The sequence below is a fragment of the Globicephala melas genome, chromosome 1, assembly GCF_963455315.2.
Source record: "Globicephala melas chromosome 1, mGloMel1.2, whole genome shotgun sequence".
Classification (NCBI taxonomy): domain Eukaryota; kingdom Metazoa; phylum Chordata; class Mammalia; order Artiodactyla; family Delphinidae; genus Globicephala; species Globicephala melas.
In genome coordinates, this window is record NC_083314.1 from 165,947,296 (window position 1) to 165,963,917 (window position 16,622).

The 16,622-nt window shown below is 48.7% G+C and overlaps 1 protein-coding gene across 3 annotated transcripts in view; it reads right to left on the bottom strand.

Annotated features, from left to right (window-relative positions):
- Positions 1-2,825: 2,825 nt before the first annotated feature.
- The window catches only part of SESN2 (sestrin 2), a 30,486-nt gene continuing 16,689 nt past the window's right edge, over positions 2,826-16,622 (bottom strand). The window contains exons 4-12 of one of the 3 annotated variants that reach the window (XM_060309091.1): positions 13,381-13,440; positions 11,343-11,540; positions 10,775-10,957; positions 10,451-10,663; positions 9,718-9,868; positions 9,301-9,419; positions 8,754-8,944; positions 5,437-5,581; positions 2,826-4,655 (exon numbers count right to left, since the gene is read on the bottom strand). In XM_060309091.1, coding sequence (XP_060165074.1) covers positions 4,569-4,655; positions 5,437-5,581; positions 8,754-8,944; positions 9,301-9,419; positions 9,718-9,868; positions 10,451-10,663; positions 10,775-10,957; positions 11,343-11,540; positions 13,381-13,440 — 1,347 coding nt within the window. In that variant the 3' untranslated portion in view covers positions 2,826-4,568. Of the gene's footprint in view, positions 4,656-5,436; positions 5,582-8,753; positions 8,945-9,300; positions 9,420-9,717; positions 9,869-10,450; positions 10,664-10,774; positions 10,958-11,342; positions 11,541-13,380; positions 13,447-16,622 lie in introns of all 3 variants that reach the window. The other 2 variants (XM_060309086.1, XM_030872497.2) reach the window with 2 other exon arrangements.

Here is a 16,622-nt window from a genome sequence, read left to right on the forward strand (position 1 = left end):
GACCAGAAGTTGTAGGCCTCTGACACAGGGTGGTGACAAACTATGACGAGGATCTGAAGTTTCAGGCTTGTGAGACCACAAGCAAGAAATTTCTCCTCTCGGGTCTTTATTTTCACCATCTGTAATAAGAGTGTCTTAGGATCCTTGGTGAGCAGACTCAGATGGAAATTTGCATACGGGAGGTTTAGTGGGGATCAGTATCATAGGACAGTGAGAAGCAGGACTGGGCAGAAGTTGGGCTGCAATGCAGCTGCAACATTGGCCTCAGCTGATCATGAAGGGAGCAGTACAGCTGGGACAATCCTTGAGTTGTTTTGAATGGAAGCAAAGGGGTCAGGTCTTTGCATACTCCTCTCCCATCAACGAGTCACTGGAGGCGGACCAGAGTGCCTGGAGGGGCATAACCGTGAGCTTGGCTGCTCCCTTCAACTGGGCAGTTCCCAGAGAGCCACTCAGCTGAGATCCTTCAGCAACCAACACTCCCAGTGGAGTGGGGGTGTGGGAAGGAATGCGTGCTACAGTCTGGGTTGCACACGACAGAATCTGTTACAGAGGAATGTAGATTAGCAGTTTTCTAACTGTTCCATGGAGGCTTCAGGTTCCAAGAAGGTGCTTCAGTGGGTGGGAAACTGCTCTTCTTCGATGCGTTTTGGTTTCTGCAGAAGCCCAACGTATTTCTTTGGAAGAAAAGCCTCTGATGATGCTACATTGTAAATACTCTGACAGCACCTCACGTCTCTCCTTTGAGGTGCTGATCACAATTATAATTGCAATAATTAGTTGTATAATGATCTAATGTCTGACTCCTTTACTAGATAATAAATCCCAAGAAGGCAGGAGCCATGCCTGTCATGTTCACTGTTCTGTATTCAGGGCATTTACATATTAGGAGCACAACATCTGGTGTTAAATGGAAGAATGACCTTGGCATCAGAACAGCAGGGAAGCTGTTGAAGTTGCACATTTCTGAGCTCTACTCCTAAACACGGGTCCTCTAGGAGATTCTAAAGCACAAAAAGTTTGTGAGCAACTTCTCCGTTCCACTTGTCCTAGGGCTCTGGTGAATGTTCGAAACCTGATGGAGGAGACTCACTCACCCAGCTCCTGTTTCTACCCACTCTCAGCAGCCCTCAATCCAAGCATGGCTTCAAATGTCAAACCAACCAAGAATCAAGTCACCAGAAACTTCTACTAACTCCAACCTGGGTAGACATGCCCAGGTCCTGGATTGCAGGTTGCAGAAGTCTAAAACAGATTCACTGGATCCAAACTGGAGCCAAGAGTTTTTCAATTCCACATGCAAATCAGCTTGAACATGATTTTTAGAAATACAGACTGAGGGCATAGGGAGTTTGGGGACAAGAGTAATGCTCTGGATGGGACTTCCCTGGCAGTCCAGCAGTTAAGACTCTGTGCTTCCACTGCAGGGGGCATGGGTTCAATCCCTGGTTGGAGAACTAAGATCCCGCATCCTGTGCGGCATGTCCAAAAAAAAAAAAAAGAGTAATGCTCTGGAGTCAGACTAACAAGGATTCAAATTCTATCTCACTTTCATGATGTTGGGCAGATGTCTGAATACCGAATGGCTCACTAGTTCAAGGTACCTGAACTGTGCGAGGTGCTTTTCATGCATTATTTAATCCACACAACTCTCCTGTGACCCTAAGTATTAATTCTGTTGCATAGATAAGGAAATTGAGGAAGGAGAATTGAAGTAACTTGCTTACGGTCAAACATTAAATGTCAAAGTTGGAATTTGAACCTGGGTCTGTCTGTTATGTTAGTGTTCCCTAGACTCTCACTTGAGGTTCCTTTTCCACATCTGTAAAATGGGACCAACACGCTTTTCTCACAGGGTTGCTGTGAAGATGGAGAGATTACTTTTGAAAACATCTGGCAACAGTCACTCAATGATGCTACCTGGAAAAGAAAATGTTTTGCCCTCGTTTTTATTTTTGGCAAACTTGAGACACAGTGAAATTAATCAACCCTCCCCCTCCCAGGGATAATAAATGACTAAGTCAGGACCAGAATCTAAGGGGAAGGGTACAGGAGAGTCAATCAGGGGAGGCTTCCTGGAGGAGACCCAGTTTTCATTTTATGACGGCAGTACTTAGAGGAAGTGGGAAGCCAGCAGGAGAGGTCTTAGCTCTTAGTCATGATGTGGTTTTTCTGATAAGCTTGCTAGAGTTCCTAGTGCCCAGAGAAGCTAAGAAGCTTGACCAAGGTCACACAGCTACTAAATGGTACTGGAACCAACTTGGAGTCACATCTAACTCCTTATGCCTGGATCTGTCTCCTTGGTGCTGGGGAGGGAAGGATGAGAAGCAAGTAAGAGTAATGTGATGAGGCAGGAGAAACAAATGGTCCCCCAGAAATTCTCAAACATCCTCCCTCTGCCACAGGCCAAGGCCTCAGGATCAAGTTGACCCCAGTTGTAATCCTGGTTCCACCATGGACCACTGATGTGGCCTCAGCAATGTCACTTGGCCTCTGAGTCTCAATTCCCTTACAGGATTTTGCTGCGGATTCAGAGAAATGACTCCAAGTACCCAGCCCGGGGCCAGGCATAATGAGAAAAATAAGATGGCCATTATTATTCCACAATGCCAGGCCAGCCACAGATGAGTGGCAGGGCTGGACACCCAAGGGACAAAAGTAGACCTTTAGTGCCAACCACTCCCAACCCTACGGTCGTGGGCACAAGTGCTTAGCAGGGTAAGGGCTGGCAGGTCAGGTCCATGATGCAATCACAGCTCCCTGCTTATGCCAAGAGGTGAACTATGACCCTTAGGAAATGGGAAAAACAGCCCATTAACAAGAAATACAAAACAAAACCTCAGTGAACTTTTATTTCTCATCATACAGAACTGGTAGCAAAGGCAAAGATTTCTGCACTTGAACACTGAATACTCCTCCCCACCCACCCGGGGACACGTACAGTCATCTTGTCCCCTCTGGAATCCAAACCCCAATGCTGGGGCCTCTTCTCTCCTGCCCAGCTTCATTGCAGGGAGGGCTTTGAGGCCTGAAGGGGGTGCCAGCTGCTTGCCCATGCCTGCACGGGTATGAAATGTGGCACAATGACCAGGCTCCTCTCCTGCCCCACCCCAGAGGGGAGGGTCAGAAGCAGCAGCAGCTTGGCCCTTGCCTTTCTTCAGTCACCTCCCAACTGGTCAGAGGGGAGGCACATACTGCCGGAAGAAGGGCAAGGGAAGTCGTAATTCACAGCTCGTTTGCTACAGAAAGTGCCTGGGATCAGTCCTCGGCTGCTTCTGCCTTCAAGCAATCCACCTAAAACCGAGGAGAAGGGACAGAAATTGGGATGGGGGTGGGGAGGTCCTTGGTAGGTAGCCCCGAGAGACTGACTACAAGAGAGGGGGGCTCCCCAGAAGCCCTCAAGACCCTGCAAGGATTGCAGTTGGCTGCTGGCCTCAGAATCTGAGTGAAGGCTCAAATATCTCAGAAACTACCCCTCAGTCTGCAACTGTGGAAATGGAGGTCACCTGGCCAGTGCCAGGGGCCACACAAGAACCCTGGGGTCTCCTGCCTCTCCCCCTGAGCCATGTACCACCTAAACCACCTAGAAAGGCTTGCTTTTTTGGCAATGTTTGTGGCAGAGCCATGGGAGATAGCAAAGTGGGATGCCAGCTTCTGCAGGGCAGGTGCAGCTCTGGGGAGGACAGATTTTTCCCTGTCCTTCTCTCAGACACTGACTATGGCTCTAGGGTTGAGGCCCTGAAGAACCTCACCCATAAAAAACCGAAATACAGAGAATGTATAATATAATACTCCCTCTTCTAAAGGCAAAGTGACCAACAGAGAGTCCAGACTCTCTAGAGATAATCTGCTTGTTTGATGTGCTTGGTCTCTCTCCTGGGGCCTCATACCACCAGGTGTGGGAGAAAAGGGTAAAAGGGCAAACAAAGGAGGTCAAAGGAACTGAACTAGGACTGGGGCAACCAGGGGACGAGAGGCCTGCAGGCTGCCTAACACAACAGGCTTTTGGGGAGCCAGACGCACAAACCAGCTGTGACCCTGACTTTCACATTGATGGATGAATGGCAGGTGGGAGGTAATGAAGTCTGAGAATGAGGAAGCAGGAGGAAAGGCAAAGCCGCTTGGAGTGTCAGTCCCTGGAGGTGTTTGCCCCTCTCCCTTGGGGGCCAGCCAGGGACTTCCCAGGCCAGGAAGGTCAAAGTACTTGTGCTGCCCGGGCCCCTGCCTGCTGGCACACAAGTCTGAGCTCAGCCCATTTTCCTTCCTGTGCCCTTGGCCTCTGGGGGTAGGGGCAGGAAGAAGGGCCTTGGCGCCTGGAGATTTGCTAGTCCTCTTCCAGCTCCCAGGGGCAGAGCTGAGATCCCAGAGTCAGTGCAATGATCCTGTCCATTCCAGTGAGAAGGAGGGTGTGGCTCAGGGGCTGCACATCACACACAGGCCCACCACCAGAATAGGGTGGGTGGGCGTGGGACAGGCAGGCTTAGGGTCTGTCTCCAGACAGAGAAGTCCTTGCAGGGAGAAGGATGCCTCCAGGGTCAGCTGCTCCAGGCCCAGGTCCTGCACACGAGTCAGGTCATGTAGCGGGTGATGGCACGGAGGGCATAGAGCAGGGCGGCTTGCATGCGGGCCTCCAGAAGCAGCAAGTTCACGTGGACCTGGGGCGCAGAACAAGGGCTTGTTGGCAACTGATGTCACTCCTCGCCAGCCCCTTCCCTCCCAGACTGCCACTATCCCTGACCACTCATCCTTCCCCATTCTTTTTTTTTTTTTTTTTTTGGCCATGCTGTGTGGCATGCAGGATCTTAGTTCCCTGACCAGGGATTGAACCTGTGCCCCCTGCCTTGGGAGCACAGAGTCTTAACCAACTGACTGTCACGGAAGTCCCTCATCCTCCCCTTTCCTACAGAGATGCCTTGACCTTTCCTAAGGCTCTAAGCAACTTGGTGCAAGGACTGTGTTAGAATTTCAAGCACATTTATCCCTATCACGGCTAATCTCCTCATCCCCCGAAACTAAAAACAATAGCTACCCCTGACATCTATTTGGGATCAGAGGTTTACATTCATTTTCTTATTTCATCCTCCCAGCAACCTTGAAAGGCAGGCAGTTTTTATTCCTATTGTAAAGAAAACAAGCTCAGAGAGGCAAAATGACCTGCCCAAGGTCACATGACTACCAGGTAACAGGGTTATGATTTGAACCCAGGTCCTTCTGGCTGCCACTGAGGACCCTGGGAAGCACACTCCTACTTTACAGGTGAGTAAATGGAGTCTGAAACCACACAGTGGAGTAGGACATGAACCCAGGACAATACACCCAGGTGCCCCATCTGGCAGAACAGACTTAGTCTGGGGCACCTCACTGGGTCCCGACCCCTTGCCTCCTCCATGGGCCAGGCTGTCTGCTTCCGTCCTGCTCCTACCCTGAGAGCCTCACCTTCTCTGAGTGGCGGAAGTGCCTCCAGAAGTGGTTGTACATTCTTCGGGTGGTCTTCTCTGGATAGCAGGCCACTGTCTTGATATAGACCTTGAGGTTCCGCTCCAGGAGCTGGTTCACCTCTCCGTAGTCATAGTCATCATATCTGGATGGAAAGGCCCCAGTAGCATCACTTACCCTCTGCTCCCACAAGTATCTCCTCTCCCCAGTCCCACCCTGCAGAAGGAGGAACAGAGAGTGGCGAGAAAAGGCAGAAGGTAGGAAGCAACTAGAAACTTCATTCCTCTTAGAAAAACAGCTGATGTCATATTATCACAGCCCACTGGACTCGTAGGGGAATGCACAGAGGGTGAGCATGCTGTACTGACCATGTGAACATGTATTCATGGCATCCTCAAAACTACTGTACACTACTGTATACAAAACTATTGTATACAATTTATTGTATTTCATCAGCCTCAATTTTACAGATGAAACTGAGGTTCAGAGAAGTGAAGTCACCTAGGTCACACATCTGGGAATGGGATTCAAACTCAGCTCTGCCTGACTCCAAGGTCATAGTCACTACTTTACAGCTGAGGCCATGCATGGAAGATGGGGCAGGAGATCAATGCAAATATTTACCCTGGAGAAGGAAGAGGGAAAGAGAAAAAGGAGCCGGTAGTCATTTTACAGATGGGCAAACTAAGGCCTGGGGAAGGCAATTAGCTTGTTCAAAGTCAAAGAGCAAGTTGGTGACAAGTCTAGAAGCCACTTTGTCACTCCCTAGTCCAGTGAGCCAGTGAGTCATCACAGATCAATGTGGATGAGGAAGACTGGTTTAATTTTTCTTTACTTTTTTTTAAATTAAAAAAAAAATTTTTTTTTTTTGGCCACGCCACGCGGCACGTGGGCCCTTAGTTCCCCGACCAGGGATCGAACCCGTGCCCCCCGCGGTAGAAGCACAGTTTTAACTACTGGACCGCCAGGGAAGTCCCAGAAGACCAGTTTTAGACTAGAGGACAGATTTGGTAGACAAAGGTTTAGGAGTGAGGGCCATGTTGGAGAGTGGAGGAGCCTGGACCTGGCAGCTGGGCAGGAACTAGCCTGTGCCGCACACACCCTAAGATGCCCGTCCATCCTTGGCCTTCGCTGACTTAGAAACCTGCCAAGGAGGTTGGCCAGAAGGAGGCTGGCCAATTAAGCACAGCTCAACCCACTCAGTGAAATATGATTTACAGCTAGTAATGCACAGAAATGCACATTTTTCTACAAGGAACATGTACCTTTTTAAAACTTTGGGGATTTTTTTTTTTGATGCTTGGAATAATAGCTAAACTAGAAAAGCAAGAAAAAAAAATCACGTGTTCTCTAAAATATGCTCTCACTTGATTAAACTGAGTAAAATAAATACAGTAGACAAGAAAGTCTTTATTTTTGTAAAATTATATGTGTTTTGGTCATTTGTGCATGGAAAAAAGACAGGAAAGAAATATTTGACAATAATAAGAGCAGGTGGGATTATGGATGATTTTTAGTTTCTTCTTTTTGTTATCTGTTTCCTAAATTTACTAAAAATCTGGCTCTTTACAGACATCAAGCATATCTTTTAAAAAACGAAATAACAATTATAATTTCAACTATACAAAAGCAACTACATAAGAAAGAAAAAAAGCAATGGAGGAAAACACCTCAGAATGTGGATGTGGTTGTGGAGCAGTAGAATTTTGGGAAATTGTTTCTTTCTTTAATTCTTTAAATTTACCACAACATTATCAGAGTGAGGTTTGTAAAAATAAAAAAATTGTTCTGTGTATATATATATATATATTTTTTGCAGTACGCGGGCCTCTCACTGTTGTGGCCTCTCCCGTTGCGGAGCACAGGCTCCGGACGCGCAGGCTCAGCGGCCATGGCTCACAGGCCCAGCCGCTCCACGGCATGTGGGATCTTCCCGGACCGGGGCACGAACCCGTGTCCCCTGCATCGGCAGGCGGACTGTCAACCACTGCGCCACCAGGGAAGCCCCTGTGTATATTTTTGACAAGTAATTTCACATCTAGGGTTTACCTACAAGGACTTAGGTATAGGGCTTCCCTGGTGGCACAGTGGTTAAGAATCCGCCTGCCAATGCAGGGGACATGGGTTCGAGCCCTGGTCCAGGAAGATCCCACATGCCACGGAGCAACTAAGCCCGTGCGTCACAACTACTGAGCTTGAGCTCTAGAGCCCGCGAGCCCCAACTACTTAGCCCACATGCCGCAATTACTGAGCCCGTGTTCCGCAACAAGAGAAGCCACCACAGTGAGAAGCCAGCACATCGCAACAAAGAATGGCTCCCACTCGCTGCAACTAGAGAAAGCCGACGTGCAGCAACGAAGACCCAACGCAGCCAAAATAAATAAATTAATTAATTTTTTTTAAAAAAAGGACTTAGGTATAAAACTAGTCATTGCACATGGTATTTGTAATAGTGAAAAACTGCAAACCACCTAAATATCCAACAATAGGGAAATGGTTGGATAGTTACACTTCATCCACAACAACACTATACAGTGGCTAAAAAGCATGCAAGATCTATTCACACCAACAAGGAAGGTGGTTCACAATAGATTATTAGGTAAAAAAAGCAAGTTGCAGAATATATCAAGTATGATTCCATCAATTAAAAAAAAAACTTACTAAAAAAAGATCAGAAAATACTTAGGTAACAGAATGAAAATGTAATTCATCATATACTATACAGAGACAGCCATTATCAAATAACATTTTACGGTACAGCCTTCCACACATTTTCCATGCATGTACACGCTTTTAGTTTAAAGAAAAAAAAAAAGGAACAAAAAGAAGATTCTGGTTGCTAGCCAGCTTTCTTTTCTTTCAATACATTTTGACCATTTTCCCATGGCAATATAAATAAGCCATTATTATAATTTTTAATAGCTGCATAATATTTCACTGAATGGATAGGTCATTATTTAAAATCCCCTACTGTTGGCATTTCTGTTGTTTTATTTATTATGAGAAGAAATGCTACTTGGAATGAAAATACAAATATAACTCTCTCTCTCTCTCTCTCTCTCTATATATATATACACACACATACACATACACACACACACATATATAAAATCTCCCTAGTTATCTCTGGGGGTCGGATTAAAGAGTTTCAAAAGGTGAGCATGGCTATTATCTTTTATAATCAGCAAAGAAATACATTTGCTTTGAAAAACAATATAGGCAGGAAGAAAGGGAAAGAAAAACAAACAGAAAAAGGAAGCAATTGTGAGCTCAGATTGAGGGCTTGCAGTACACTCATGCCCTGGTCTTGCACTCACCTGATGCCAAAGACGCAGTGGATGTAATTCCAGATGGCCCTGCGGAGCATGGAGGTATCTACTCCGCTGTGCATGGCAATGGTGTTGTAGGTGAGGCTATAGGCTGCCTGGAACTTCTCATCCAGCAGCTGCCCACCCTCGGGGTAGAGCCGCTGGATCAGTGAATAGCCATGGTCCTCCCAGGTATAATCCTGAGGAACGTGGGAAGGGGTCAGTGCTGAGAATGTTTGGGGCCCAAGGCTAGCCGGAGAGACGCCATCCTCTGGAGCACACCTTGGCTCTCCATAATGTGTCTCTCCACCCCACAGATCTAACCCGCTGCTTGGTCTGGACCCGAGAAGCTGAGGAGGATGCAGCTTGGTGGTGACTTCCTCCTTGTGATCAGGACCCCCTGAGCTTAGGGCACAGGTGGGTCCCTTCACATCCAGGGTCTCCCACTTCCCTCGTGCGATCCTGAGGGAGAGAAGGTACCCAAATCTCTAACTACACAAACCACCCACCCCTGCTTGTTTGCAAAGCAATAGTAAGACCAGTGGGGAGAGCCTACCTGGGCGCGGAAGGTGGGGGGCGCCTGAGTCCCCCGCCGGGTGAAGTCCTCGTATCCGAAAGTGGGGTCTTCCACAAAGCACAGCATGTCTGAGTTTGGAGAGGGCTCCAGGATGTCCGCTGAGGACGTCAGAAAGAGGTCATGGTGAGGCCAAGGCATGGAGCACAGTGGCCTCCACTCCTGGTTAATCACCATTAGGGGGCTGGGAAATGCAGAGTAGGGGGCCAGAGAAAGCCCCTCACCACATCGAGTGGGACCAGGACTTCGGCAGGAGCCAGGCCTGGGGGAGGAGGTAAATCAGGCCTGTGGTGGCTGGGACGTGGCTGCAGAGGTGCAGCGCATGGAGGTACCTGCTTCCCAGCAGAGATGATGTAAGGAGGGGGCGGCCCCTGAACCTGGACACCTGTGACCCTGTACCTGAGGGGGTCACCAGCAGGCTCTCTGACTTCTCCAGCTCAAAGCGGCTCTCCATCTCCTCCTGGGAGGCCCCCTCATCCCGCAGCAGGCTCTCCTGCAGCTGCCTCATGCGCTCCATCAAAGCTTCCACGTCGCGGGCAGCCTCAAAGCCCTGCAGGAGAGACCTGGTGGTGGCCATCTACTCTTCCTCCCTGGGCCCCAGAAACCCCACACGTCTTTCCCACATGCCGGGCCTTCCTGAACGACCGTAAAGGCCCCGTGCCTCCTCTGTGACAGCCACTGCACTGGACAGCTCACATGGCCTGTGCTTCCCAAAGTGATGTTTAAGAGCTAGAGAATAGACACGGCTTCTCTGAGCATCAACGTCCCTCACAGAAAGGGCTTTTTAAAGTATCTGTATTTTTAAAATACAAACAAATAAGCCACTTTATAGAATGAGAGGCAAACTTCGTATTTTTAAAGTTCTAAAAGTCAGTGACTTTAAGCCCACGGGGCTCCATGCTGAGGCCAGTCACATGGTTATTTCATCTCATCCTCACAACCCTTTATGAAGTGCGAGTCTTTATCCTCATTTCCCAGATGAGGAAACTGGGTTTCAAAATCAAATAACTTTTCTAAGGCCTCTCAGCGTGCGATAGGGAAGCAGCTTCAGATAGGGAGGCGCTGTCTTCTACCCAAGGACCAGGGGCCATGCCAGCTTCCTCTCCCACCAAGACTGAAGCCCGTGACTTACCCCAGAGTGGTTCAGTGGGTCCCTGCTGGGGGGTGTGCTCTGCTCACTGGGGGGTGAAGGGGCCTGGGGGGCGGGGCTTCCCTCGGGGTCCCCCTCAGGGAGGATGCCACAGCCGAACACGAAGGAGGCTAGCGAGTGGCAGTGGGTGAGGAGGACCAGGGCCTGGATGAGCTCGGCCAGGGACCAGCTGTGCTCGCCTGTCTTCAGCAAGGCCTGGAGAGAAAAGGAAAGGCCAGACCTGCTCAGTGCCTGCCCTGGGCTGCCTGCCATGCCCCAGCCCGGCCCCCGTGCTCCCTCGGGGACCCGCCTCTCTGCCCACCGCACCTGGATGTGCTCCTTGGTGATGAGCCACGGCCGATGAGCCAGCAGCTTGTTGATCTCGCTGAGCTTGCGCAGCTTCTCGGGGGCACGGTGGAGGCCAAGCAGCCACTCAGGGTCACCGCCAGTCTGCAGAAACTCAGCCATGTGGGAGCCCACCAGGTAGGAGCACTGGTGGCGGGCGGCGGCCTGGAGGTGGTGGACAGAGCCCAGGTCACCCGCTTCTTTCTGTGCCCTGCTCGGTGGGTACCCCATGGAGGGAACATCACGAGCCTCACTGTCGCCTGAGAGGCAGGAAACTTAGGTTCTAACCCCAGCTTTGCCCCTGGCTTGTTGTCCTCCCTTGGGCAGGTCACCTGACTCCTATGTGCCTCAGTTTCCCCATCTGCAAAGCAGGCATTAAATAGGCCTCTCTTCAAAATCTAAAATTCGATGGATGGTCAGATAAAGCCAGGGCTTTGCTTTATGCTGCCTCTCCTCCTTGTTTGTGGAATCAAGCCCCCAGCAGAGAGATCTGAGCACCGAATCCCCCAATGTGTCCACCCCTACAAAAGTCAGGCTCAGACAGGCTCACCATGATGGCGATGTAGTGGCGCCAGGAATTGGCCAAGGGCCCATCCGTGTGCAGCAGCAGGTAGTGCAGGCGCCAAAAGCTGGTAAAGTAGTCGGGGTGCAGGCCCATCACCACTGCCAGGTTGTCCACCCTCCCGGAGGACATCAGCGCCTCCAGCCCCAGGTGTTGCTCGAGGCTCTCGGCTCCCTCCCGAAGGACCTGCCAAGCAGAGGTGAGGAAGGGATGGCTTCCCCTCCTGCCCTCCCCACCAAAGAGACCAACAGGTTCATTGCATCCATTGGGATTTTAATAGCAAGGAACTGAAGACAACCGCCATGTCCAAAAAAAGGAGAACAGGGGAGGAAAAGATATTGCATTAAATGATTAAACAAATACTTATTAGACACTTTATATAATACTGGTTGATACTTATATAATGCTCGCTAAGTGCCAAGCACTGTTCAAACACTTTACATATATTAACTCATTTACTGCTCACAACTATGAAATTAGAGACCTGTTTTCTCCAATTTTAGATAGGAGGCACAGAGATTAAAGTACGGCTTCTCCTGCTTTCGTAGAGCTTCTATTCTTTTTTTGGCTGTGCCGGGTGGCTTGCGGGCTCTTAGTTCCCCAACCAGGGATTGAACCCAGGCCCTCAGCAATGAAAGCGCAGGATCCTAACCACTGGACTGCCAGGGAATTCCCCACAGAGCTTCTATTCTAATAGTGCAAATCCATGCAGTCATTGGAGGTGGGTACAAAATAGTTCACATTTCCTGAGTGATCTCTCCGTGCCAGGTCTGAGTTAGGAGCATTCCCCGCCTGCATTATCTCACTGATTCTTCCCAGTTACCCTGTGAGGTGAATACTATTATTTTCCCCCACTGACACATGAGGGAATCAAGACCCAGAGAGATTTCATTCTGTGCTCAAGGTTACAGACCTGGTAAATGACAGAACCAGGATTCAATTCCTGATTAAGCCCAAAGCCTATTTCTTTCCTTTACTACAGAAGAGGAGTGGTTATTTATAAATGAAAAAATAAAAGATAAGAACAATATTTGAGCTTAAAATTCTGGGCTACGTAAATAATCAGCGGGTGGTTGTGTGTTTTCCACTTACAAAGGGTGGAAGGAACTGAAGGGTTTAGGCGTTTGTTAACAGCTCATTAACTGCTTGGCCTACACATTAGGAGAACAAGGAGAACAAGGAAACATTTGTCTTTGTTCACTGAAGGCCAAAGAAAAAGAAGGAAACTATTATTTTTTAATTTGCCTGTTCATGGGTTTTGAAGTTTCCCCCACCACCAGGCACACACTGGAGTGTCAGTTCCACGATGGCAAGGATTTTTGTCTGTCTTGTTCTCTGCTGTATCCCCAGCACCTAGAACAGTGCCTGACACACATTAATCATTCAATAGATATCTGTTAAATAAATGAATGGATGACCTGACTCAGTAGATGAAAGGTGTCTCTGTTGCATTAAGTGAAAAAATAAAACACAACAACCAAAAAAAACCACACCAGAAACCCAAATAAACAACAACAACAGAACCATGTTATAAACTATGACCTTGGCTCCGTATGAAAAAAAGTCTGGAAAACAGTGGCAAATGGTTAACAGCGATTATCTCTGTGGGAGTGGGATTGTAAGAGACTAAAGCTTTCTGAAACGTTGGAAATTTAAAAATAATGAACACATATTACTTTTGAAGTCGAAAAAAACTTTAATACACGCACAGTCAAGGATGAGAAGATAAACATGCGTAGTTCTATCTTCTTAAGGAAATGCAAGTCCTGTTCTGGGAATCACAAGTTTGCTCATTACCTGGCTGTGTTATTGTCACTTTATCTCTTTGAGCATGTTTCTTCCCAGCAAGATGGGGTTGACATGCTTGCCTCAAAGAGCTGTTTTGTGGATTAAATGGGTCAAGAACCTGAAGGGGTAGTTTCAAACCTGCAATTTCAAGAGACCAGCAAAGCCCCACACACACTCAATGCCCCATGTCCTTTCTTCCCAGGGACCCACAACAATTCCTAACCCCTTCCAAGCTTACCTCCTCCACTGGAATGAAGGCGCTGGGCCCTCGAGGGCCTCGCCGAACCCGGCTCTCCCTCTGCTCCTCGAAGGAAGCACATCATGGTTAGATGGAGGTAAAAGCGAGGACTAAGAAGATAGTTCTCTCTCCAGTTTTCTCCTCCTATCCGAGGGGTCACACTAAGTTTTTTTTTTTTTAGGCTGCACCATGCGAAATCCAGGATCTTAGCTCCTCAACCAGGGATCGAACCCGGGCCCCCTGCATTGGGGGCGCAGAGTCTTCACCACTGGACCACCAGAGAAGTCCCCCACACTGAGCTTTTAAAATCACCTTTCTGGCTCACCTTGCATGAAGCAGTCAGGTGGAAATATATACCAGTTTGGTGGGTGAAGAAAGGGTAAAGCGACCAAGAGAGCTTACCCCACAGGCTGAGTTCTTCAGGAACTGGGAAGGGACACAGGAGCCCACTATAGAGCCCCAAGGGAAATATACAGCCACCGTGTTGCACATTTCCAGGAGGCCACCTTCTCGGCAGCCCTGGAGAACCTATAGAAGAAGCCCCCTTGTTCGTACCCTGAAGCCAGGTTACCAAGTCCCCTAGACTCCTACGATGCAGCTTCAGCCCCTCTCAAACCCACAGCCTCACCGATGGTCTCCCTGCCTCCACAGCCCCGCCCTCTCCTATCCATCCTCTACCAAGTTAACAGAACGAATGAATAAATAAAACATTCTCCCCCAACCCCACCTCTGGGACCAGGAGCAGATCTAGTGAGTACATGACACTGGTGGTTTCTAAAGAGGGCAAACTTGCTGTAGCCAGAGTGAACTTCCTCAAGTGCAAATCTCATTACTGGCTTAAAACCCTGCCTCTGCCTCCTGTAGCCTCCCAGACCATTAGTGGCTCAGGCCCGCCGTGCTCACACTGGTCACACCTTTTGCAGAGCTAGCTCTGTCTTCCAGGGTCTAAGAACCTTTCTTCTGATCCTCATCTGTGACCCCCCAATTCCCAACGCTTTTGCTTCTGAAAACGTTGCCTTCTAATTGTCTGAGATAGGTCTCCCTACTACCAGATCACATTCTGTGGAGAACGGTACCAGGTAATTCACTCTAGTCTGTGAATGAAGAAAACAGAGAAAGCAGAGAGGCGTGGAGGGCAGGGCGGTACAACGCTGATGGCAGCAGCTATTCTGACGTGGCTGTATTGGAGCCTCTATGGAAACCACCAGTTTTATTTATCCATTTGTTTTGCTACCTGGGAGGGGGCTCTCAGCACTGGCCTTAGAAACAGTTTATCCAAACCAGAGTCATACCCTCACTGGACAGAGACGGTGTCCTCCTAACTCTCCCCTCCTCATTCGAATTTAGACTTACTGCTAATCCTCAAGTGTCCAGGGACTAAAGATTATAATTGAACCTTCCTTTTCACATAGCCAAAAACCCCCTGAGGGAGGCAGAGCTCTGGGGCTCTGAAAGACCACAAAGGAAGGAACAAGGGTACAAAAGTCCCAGGCATGAGTACCAATTCTGCTGCCACTAACTTGCTGTGTGACTCTGAGAAAGTAACCTAAACTCTCTGGGCCTTAATCTTGGACAAAGAAGGTAGCTGGGCTGACTGCTTAGGCCCCTTTCAGCCCATACTTCTGGGATCTACCAGGCCAGCCTGGTCCAAGTCCAGCATAGAAACCACCACAGTCCCCAAGCACTCCCGTTTCACCTTCCCTCCTCCCTCACCAAAGAGAAAAAAAACCTAACAGCTCTGTCTGGGAGATAAGGATTGCTGACTCCACAAACTGGGCCTCCCCCTCAGGGGACCTAAGGACGATAGAAAACCACAGCCAGGTGTGGTGGGGAAAGGCAGGAAGGAACTGGGGGAGTTGGGGGGTGTGGGACAGGGAGGGCCCACCAGGGTACTAGCGAGGGACAGTGAACAGCTTTGGGAATCCCTTCCCACTCTAAAATCTGCCCCAGGAGCTGTCAAGGGAAGAAACTGATGCCTGTGGGTCTCTAAATGATAGGTCTGGATCTACCAACATTATCAGCCCTGATGAAGAAGATGATGATGATGATAGAATACTGTTAAAAGATAGGGGCTCTTGACACAAGCTGCCTGGGCTCAGATGACAACTCCACCACCTATCATCTGCTAGCTCTGTGAGCCTCAGTTTCCTCACCAGATTACGGGGTAATAGTACCTACTGTCACTGGGTAGTCATGAGGACGTAATGAGGTACTGCCTGTATAGGCCTTAGCTCAGTACACCTGTCACAGCAAGCGCTTAACAAGTCAGAGATCCTTAACCTCATTGTTATTATTTCAAACAAGGGCCTCTCAACCCAAGCTGCACATTTAGAATCCCTTTGAGAAGCTTTTTAAAAAATACCAATGCCAAGGCCCAGCAGTTCTAATTTAATTGGGTGCGGCCCAGCACAATTTGCCGGGGAGGGAGGGCCATTGTTTCACACCACTTATTGATCACTTTCTCAATTATAAGGCACTGTGTTAAGTGCTTTCCAGGCGAAACCAGAATTAATCTGTTCACTCAACAAATATTTTTGATGACTACATGGCAGGTAGCAAGAGTACAGGAGTGAAAAGACAAAATCTTAGCTTTCCCAGAATTTACGATCTAAAGGAGAAAGACAATCAAACAAATGATGAATAGGATGTCAAATCATAGATTATATGGATGGGTGGGGGAGTGTGTGCAATATTTCAGTCCTAGTAGACAGGCAAAGCCACTGAGGAGACAACCTTTAAGTTGATATCTAAATATCAAATATCTAAATGAGTTGATGGGCCTGTAAAGGGCCTGTAAAGATCTAGGGAACCAGCATTCCAGTCAGATGTAACAGAAAGTGCAAAGCCCTGAAGGCAAGATCAAGCAGATTCTACTCCAGAGCTCCAGTACCCTGACGGCCTCCCCAACCTAGACACCCAAAACTTGAGAGGAAGCAGACGGGGCAGGGGCCCACCACCAAGAGATGACACCTCCGAATCAGCCCTCCCCTACTTCCTGGGGTAGGAAGGCAATAATAATAATGGTGGGTAACAACACTGATTACCATTGGCGAAGCATTTATTTCATGTGCACTTTAAGGGAGTTCTACTACCAGAGCTCCCATTTTACAGATGGGGAATAAGGTTCAGAGAGGTCAAGTCACTTCCGGTCACTCAGCCAGGAAGGAGGTAGCAGAGTTAGGATACAAATCAGGTTTCCTCAACTGCAGAAACTTCCTATTCTCTAAACTTCTCAGGGTCTC